We start from the raw sequence: 8,617 nt of genomic DNA on the forward strand, positions 1-8,617 counted from the left end.
GAGGCATTTGTCTCCACCACAAAGGAAGGCATCAGCCCATGATTGATAACAGCCATTACGAGAGAGAAGATCTTACAAACCAGTGGATGTGTTTGGAATCATAAAGATCAACTATATGTGAGGATGTCAAGGTCAGGTACACTAACATTATTGTCCTCTATGAGTCTGGAGTGTCTGTGAGTGTGATAACCTCAGTTAAGGCAGCCGATGCAAACAGTAGAGAGGTGGAGGTTGGAGTTGGGAGTGGCTTACTGGAGATGTGGGCTGCAGGGCCAGACTGGCACAGGGCTGGTTGACACGCTGTCATGTAGAACCCTACAAAGGGATGCATTGTGGGAGGAGGCACGGGTCAATGGCACCATGAACTGAACAGGGAACTAGAGCATCTCATCACCTGAGACAGGGCCGCGCCTAGTGCGGGAATTCAGCCAACAAGCAGAGTCAGAAGACTGGAAGAAGTGATCACGTTTATCACCTGTGAAATGTCCACACATGCACACATCTTCTAAAATGAGTCTCATGTTAAAGACTGTGAGAGGACATGTGCCGAAGTGTGGCAAACAAGAGTGGTGCCTCAAACGTTTTTACTCAGCCCTTGTTTTGACTGTGATGTTGACTTTGTGTCTGTCGCAGACCCATCTCATCAGATCAAGTGGGTTGTCTGGTCTGTCCCTAGCAGGGGGAAGTCAGGTTTCTTGTAATCTATGGATTAGGGAGGTCTGGGAGTGGTGCCTGAAATGACTACTGTCAGTCGAGGAGTCGGCTGTGGTCTGCTACATGTGCTCGTGTTGAGACAGAAGCCACAACACATACTGTCATTTCCTTTTATCACTGATCGCAGCTTTACAGGTGCCTCTGGGAGTCATGTTTCATACATGCTCATTCCGCTGCAGTCAAAGCATACATGTTTATTATCTGAGCATAGATTTTACTCAGTAATCAGGGAGAAACTGTCAGGTTGAATTATTATTTTTACATGGCACTGATTGTTTGATGTGATGTTACACAATGCCTTGGTTAATAGTAGCATATCACTATTTAAATCTCTGTTGTAATTTCACAGTTACTGATGAAAATGACCTTATAACTCTGCCACTCTACTAAAATTAAATAAAATATTTTCACAATGACACTGCTGACAACCAGCCAGCTTTGAAGACTATCGTTTACCGTATTTCATTTGTATTTGTTGTCATTTCTGACAGGATGAGTGGTTTTACAGACAACATCTTGACACATCAGAGGAGGCAAAGCACAGTTGTAAATGATAAGGTCACCACATTGTGCATGCTGACTCACTGTCCGACTGTCATGGCTCAATGGGACACCTGAATAAGGTCGAGATATTGTTATTATTATTATAAGTCAAAGTGTCTGCTGTGTTTCAACTGAATACACAACGTCAGCCAAGACCAAACTATCTCTCTCAAGTGATGGCACGACATTGTTGTATTGACACATACGTTATTTGTACAAGTCATGAGTAAAAAGCATGATAAGGACGATAATTCGTCCAATGATCTGTGTGCTGAGTGCATCTGCAATTTGCTTGCACATGTTGGATACTATATATCACAATGCACTGAGATTTGTGAGACATTATAAAGCCCTCGCTGTACACTTTACTCCAGGGCTGGCTGGCCGTCTTTAACGTTTCAGTCATTGGTATATTCATTTACAAAGCTATGCTGGGTAAACTCCCATCATACATGCGCACTTTGATTGGACAGAGATCTGACTGTAGTCATAGTCTGAGATCTCAAGATTTAATCTTGTTATCTGTTCCTCGCGCACAGACCAAACTTGGAAAGAAAGCTTCTATGTGCTCTGCTCCTCTCGTTTGAAACAGCCTTCAAAAAGATTTGAAACCAAGAGCATTGTTCTCTCTGCCTGATTTTAAAGATAAAGCTGAGAGAGCTGAGAAAACGTCTGCAGCTGGACATCACTCTTCTCCCTTACAAATATCACAGTATCCTGTTGCCTCAGCGTCAACAGCACACACACACCTTTTAACCGTTGTGTCCATATGTCAACATGCAGGAAGAAGAGAGGCAAAGGTGTTGAGCCACCTGATCTGTTAAGGTGAGCTCTGCAGCTGTGCAGTCACCATCTGTGCGTAAAAGGTATGTGGAGTATGACTGCAGGGAAATTCCTGATTGTTGCAGGTCGAAAGTCAGTGTTTTTTTCTTTGAAGTTCCTTGTCCTGACTGCTGGTACCTCAAGCAACAGCTTTAATGTAAAATACTCTATTACATACAAAAGCACACAGAATATACTTACTTTATTGACATAGAGGCAACAAATTTACCTCTAGAATACAGGTAATCATATACATCAAAAACATGGCTCCTCCTCAGATTGCTTATTGCCGAGTAAGTGTAACTGTAGGTGTCATTATAATGTTGGCTCAGATGGTGTTAGCTTTAAATACACCACATCTTTAAACTCATCAGACTGTATGTTTTGCAAGTGAGCTGTCAGATGAATGTTATAGAGAAGTAAAGTATTTCCCTCTAAAAGTTTGTGGAGCGTAAAGTGTCACAAATTAAAAAGACATTCAAGCACGGGTATTTCAAAACTGTACCAAAAAGGACAGTTCATCCCGCCCCCAAAAAATTACATACAGTATTTTGCCTCTATCACCTCAACTGCCTCAATGTAAGTACAATGAATGATTGTTTAGCTTGGTTAAGTGTAAAATGCAGGGTGCAATATTCACTAATATGTCTTATCAAAAACATAATAACAACAAAAACACCAGAAATATTGTACAGGACTTTAGCATTTTTTTTTCAGATACACACTATCATTTTACTTGACAGTCGTCTGAGGGTCGGTTTTTGTCTTGTGTCGTGTTTGTGAGTATGAATGTAAATGTATTTTATGGTTGCTGCATTTTTGGTTGATGAACTTGGTGAGACGCCAGGAAGAGTAGCTGCTGTTAAGTTCCCGTAGCTAATGAGGATCTAATAAATGAATAAATAAAAATAAATAAATCATGCTGCAACTCTGCACAGTCAGGATAAAGTACATTTTCTATAAATTTATAAAAGTAACATTATCTCTGTACAAATGCTGATTTTGATGTCATTATGTTTCAGGACACTGGCAAGAAATTGCACATTTCTGAAATGTAATCAGTGAACATTGCTCTTAAACAAGACAAATTCAGCTAGGTCTGCTCCAATAGTCAGAGTTAGTCAAAGTTACATCATATCTCAACATACTTTTGTTCTTGTAAATGTAACAATAATGACAATAAAAAATGAATGTTACCTTAATGGCATGTCATTGTTATTACATAAACCTTTTTGTGTTAGTGATGTTACTCTGTTAACTGTGAGTTTAGATTCATAGTTTACTGGAAAGTCATTTTATTAAAGGTTGCTGAATTGAGTTACAATATGGCATTATTTTTATACATGATTCCAATAAAATGTTTTGTTTTCATCATGTTGATACACATTACCACCACATAAGAGATATTATTGCATTAAAACAGGCCTTAAAGAGATGCACGTTATTATTTTACACATGGCTCATCGGTCTGACTGGTTACTAACATTTGCACATATTCAAATGGTTTATTTATTAGTCACACCCCAGTACACATCATGAAGTTGCTTGTCATTTATATTTTGGTCTTCTGTCCTCTCAAGCAAAAGCAATGGTGTGGCATCTTTGTGATAACTCTCCATTAAAAGGAGTTAAACAGGGAATATAAACACTCTAGTGATCCTTTGAGTTGTGCTTTGATCACCTTAGGTAATGCAGGAATACAGAGAGAAAATGGTAAATAGGATTCATGAAACTGTTGCACCGTATAGAAATAAAAAGGAAAGGTCTTGCAAATACTTGATGCTTTTAGTAGAGTATGTTCTTGACAGATCACACCTGTGATATTTTATAGTCATCTTAAGTTAATCAGTTAAAACATGAGGCCTGTGTCTCATTTGAAAACACAGCTTTAGTTCTTGAATACAGCCTTGAAACCTTTTTTCTTGGCTCGGCTCAGACTTGAGGTTTGTTTGAAGATGTTCGAGGACCGCAACTCTTCATTTTTTCCTTTTGTCTAAACCCAGCATTCATGATCTTTGTTTTTGGCCCTTTTGCTGCATTCTTCTTTAGTCTCAGATAGCTTTAACTACACAGATTGTGTTTAGCCTGGCGCCTCGCTTCACTCATATGACATCGGGAGGTAAATCTAGCTTTCTCAGCGAGAAACAGGACCGAGGGCTGTCCAGTTTTCTTTTGTCACTTTCATTAGTTATTAAAAAAAAACCTGAGAAATCAGAGAGGGAAGTTCAGAAGAGCAGATGAGACATCAGAATTCATTCCTGCCTAGTGTCTCTCTGACTCTCTCTGGACGTTAAGCCTACATTTTCTTAAAGAAAAGGTCTTTAACATTGAGAGGAACATCCTGTGATATACTGTACCATTTTCATAATATCTATCTTGATTTAATACATGAGACAAGCTGTACGTTATCAAGTAAGTTTAGTTTATCGCCTGGAGTCCTTATATTGACTTTAATAGTGATTCTTTAATAGACATTCTTTATGGCTGCATCATTAGAGCAAATGGAAAACTCCAGATGTCTTGTGTATCATTTTATATACAGTCATTTTTATGTCAGCATGACAGGTTTCATGTCATGAAAATTACCTCAATACCACTTGGAGCTAGGGTTTGATATAGCCATGCTCTCACTAATTCTGACATGTACTAACTTTATTAAAAAAGAACAGACTCGATAGAGCTGTGCATCTTTTAGAAAAGCTAGGTATTCAGTGTTACTCCAATTAATACCCTCACAGCGATAACAACGACTAACCCTAAATGCCCTCTAATCCCTGCCAAAGACATAGCTGCCTTTCCACTGGTTGCTCACTTTTTGAGATCTGTGTTTCCCTATCAGTTCAGGGGAGACAGACTGTCTGGTGAGAGCAGGTGATCATTATCTACTATCCTCGGCGGACAGACAGGCCTGCTGTTCATGCCTCACTGTATGTGGGTGGTATGCTCGGCTCTGATACCTGCAAGCCTCCATACTTCTCTGTAGCATACTGAGTGCTGGAAATACCCGACTATCATGTGCCCCTGAGTTGATACAGTATGCAAAGCTATTAATAAAACACCTGTTTGCAGTGGTGGGAAGTAACTATGTATATTTACTCAAGTACTGTACTTAAATACAATTTTGAGGTACTTGAACTTTACTTGAGTGTCTTCATTTTCTGCTGCTTTATACTCTGTCTGCTGGCCCTGTGATGTCTCCCTGGCAGAGCAGGGCTGCTATTGTGACTATTGACCTGTTGCACACTTTAGTACATTTTTACTTGCACTTCAGTTTTATTTGCAAGTTTCATTTGCACTACTATATTTTATTTGCATCATCTATACTACAGTTTGCACTTTTAATTATTATCTCCTGGGCTAGTGCAACCTTAAAGAGCTTTTATTCTTTTAGCCTTAACTGTTGATGTATTTATTTTGCTCAGTAGTCCTGATTGTGCAATCATGTTATTTAAATTGGCGTTCTTGCTGTACTGCATGGTCGTCTACTGTGTGTCTTGGTTGTAGCCTACATGATGGTTTTATCTGCTATGCATCCTGTGCCCAAAACAAATTTCCAGTTTGGGACAATGAAGTTTTTCTTATCTTATCGTACTTCTACTAATCTACAATTCAGATGCAGATGTTGTACTTTTTACAACATGAATTTAATACTTTAATTTTCATACAACAATTTCATTAATAATACAAAATATAATAAATAAAATATGACGTATCCTTGTAGATTAAGATAAGACTTTATTAATCCTCAGGGGTAAACTACCCAGCAGTATATAGACAAATTAAAATTCAGTTCTATTAAAACTCAGCTATCAAATGAAAGCAATAATGATAAGTGTTAATAATGACAATCCAATAACTGGAATGGTCCATTTTACACAATGAGAGCTTTTGGTACTTTAACTTCCAAAAGCACCATTGATATAAGATTTATAAAAAATAAATGTAAAGATGTAAAAGAATGGGTCACTTACATGTTAAAAATTTAGAGAGTAGAGTTTCTTTTACACTGTGGTTTTGCCACTTAAGTTAAAAAAAATATGTGCACTTCTTACACCATCACCTCAGTTAACCCTTTAAAACTTGTATCACATCCATTTTTTTGTGTTGCATTCAAATGCCTTTCACAAGCTTTCAAACCATCCATACCTGAAGAAATTAGTTTGAATTCTATATAAAACACAAGAAAAAGGCAATTAGCATTAGTAGAAAAGTGTTATTAGAAAATCATCAGTTATTATTTCTTTCTTTTTTAAATTACGTTACAGAAAATAAATATACATATTATTTGCTTTTGTTTTTTTTTGTAATTTTCTATTTTTTTTTCTTCTCTATTTTTTAGGTAATTTTCTTTTTATTTTATTTTATTTTATTTTATTTTATTTTATTTTATTTTATTTTATGTTTTTGCTTTTTTTCCAGGTAATTTCCTTGTTGATTTGGTTTGGTTTGTTTTTGTCTTTTTTCTTCTTTTTCTTTTTTTCTTTGCTGTTTTGGCTTATTTTTAGATAATTTCTTCATTACTAAAACTAAAGTTCCTTCTTATAACGTTTTAATATCTTGCTATAATTTTCAGGTAATTTCCCAAATTTCTCATTGCCTTCTTCCCATGTTTTAAAAAAAAATATAAAGCCAATCTGCTCAGGTTTCAAAGGGTTAAAGAAATGTAAAACAATATCCTGCATGTTCACATATCCTGAAATTTAGGATGGGGTTTATTAATTTCATATTTTTTATTGTAAGGTCTTGGTTGTTTCCTCCATGAACATTAATGCAAGAGCAGACTGAGGTGCACATGACTTTGACCTCTTGACCTTCTTTTGGTCGTGTGTGTGTGTGTGTGTGTGTGTGTGTGTGTGTGTGTGTGTGTGTGTGTGTGTGTGTCAGCGATCCTCTTTCTGATGTCTTGATCTGACGGCATGATCTGTAAAGTGCATTACTGTGCTGTAAACTGTTAAATCTTCAATACACGTGCGAACTGCTTTTCATTGGTCAGGAGACTTCAACACCTCCATGTGCTGCAAGTGACCCCTACAACATTATTAAACACAGTGAACATCAAACCCTGCATGTGACGGCACGGGCCACTTGATCTTTAACGGCCTCTCTCTATTACGATAACATTTTGATGGCTGTCCGTGAGAACCCACTCTGTGACCCCCGTGTGACCCAAGCAGATCTCTCAGTACCCCACGCAAAGCCATAACTGACTAACCGCGGCGAGATGAAAGACGAGAACTTACTGTAGCGCCGAGTACCTGTGGGAGGAGTGTTTGCACCTGCGGACACTTGCACACAGCGCTGACTTGTTCACACGCAGACTGCAGCTCGTTGCCACAGCAGGACGCAGATAGCCTACCTGAGCCATGGATGCAGAGGAGGAACCCCAGAGAGTGCAGCTCCTGGACATCAGCTCCAACTCGCCCCCGCCTGAGTCCGAGGGTGCGGGGGACACCGGGCAGCAGGTGAAGCCGCCGTACTCATACGTGGCTCTCATCGCCATGGCCATTAAGGACAGCAGAGACAAGAGAGAGACTCTCAGCGGGATTTACAATTATATCGTCTCAAAGTTCCCATATTATGAGAAGAACAAAAAGGGCTGGCAGAACAGCATTAGACACAATCTGTCTTTGAATGAATGTTTCGTCAAAGTGCCCAGGGACAATGGAGGGGACCGTAAGGGGAATTATTGGATGCTGGACCCCGCATTTGAGGACATGTTTGACAAGGGGAACTACCGGCGGCGGAGAAGGGTGAGGAGACCCTACAGACCCACCAGCGTGCCTTATGTGACCGGGAACTCCATGGACTATCCCGAGCCCCTCTACCTGCAGCCATATGTGAGCAACTCCTGGAGCCTGTCCCAGCCGAGCGGATTCCCAACACCCCAGGTCATCGCCGGTCACCCCCGTAGCGTGTCTCCCAGCGGCCCGGTGAGCTCCTACTGCCCGCCCTCCCACTTCCATCACACTCCATACGGCGCTTACCACCACCACCACCACCCGCCCGTGCTTGTACCCCACAACGGCTGCCCCTACGGCGGAGTGACCCAGCCCATGAGCCCCAGCGGAGGCACAGTGTCGGTGGCGTGCAGCTACCAGACCCTCACGTACGGAAGACAGGCGGAGGCACCGCTGCCATATTCGTTTGAGTAGGGTTTCATTATCATTCAGCCAGTTCACGGACTACGTTCACTTGTTTCATCGTTGAGTCGGGCTGTTTGCCTCACTGTTCTGTAGCTATTTTAATAAAATGTACATTTGTTAATGTGAAATAAGCTTTTGGTTCAGGTTTTTTTATAGGCTACAGTTAAAAATTAGTTAAACCTATGTTTTCTATTTTTGCATTTTTATTTCTTTCTTGTTCGTTTTATCATTATTACTGTAAAGGCCTATTCATTTGTAAGAATATTATTTATTTATTTTATTTTATACTATGGAATTCTCTGGGAGAAGCACTGATCAGTTTTCTTACTCGTGAATGTTTACTTGATGTTAATGCGTTTGTTAAAAATAAAATGTTATTTTTGCATCAGATACTC

At 39.5% G+C, this 8,617-nt stretch overlaps 1 protein-coding gene across 1 annotated transcript; it reads left to right on the plus strand.

Moving 5' to 3' along the window:
- Positions 1–7,330: 7,330 nt before the first annotated feature.
- Positions 7,331–8,599, plus strand: foxl2l (forkhead box L2-like). Its single transcript, XM_033629918.2, has one exon. The coding sequence runs from the start codon at positions 7,443–7,445 to the stop codon at positions 8,229–8,231; it is 789 nt and encodes a 262-aa protein (XP_033485809.1). The 5' UTR covers positions 7,331–7,442; the 3' UTR covers positions 8,232–8,599.
- Positions 8,600–8,617: the final 18 nt, after the last annotated feature.

The sequence above is a fragment of the Epinephelus lanceolatus genome, chromosome 8 (genome assembly GCF_041903045.1).
Source record: "Epinephelus lanceolatus isolate andai-2023 chromosome 8, ASM4190304v1, whole genome shotgun sequence".
NCBI lineage: Eukaryota > Metazoa > Chordata > Actinopteri > Perciformes > Serranidae > Epinephelus > Epinephelus lanceolatus.

Bases quoted from the DNA above. Each gene is read 5' to 3' on its own strand.
- foxl2l (XM_033629918.2), top strand. From the start codon at position 7,443: ATGGATGCAGAGGAGGAACCCCAGAGAGTGCAGCTCCTGGACATCAGC.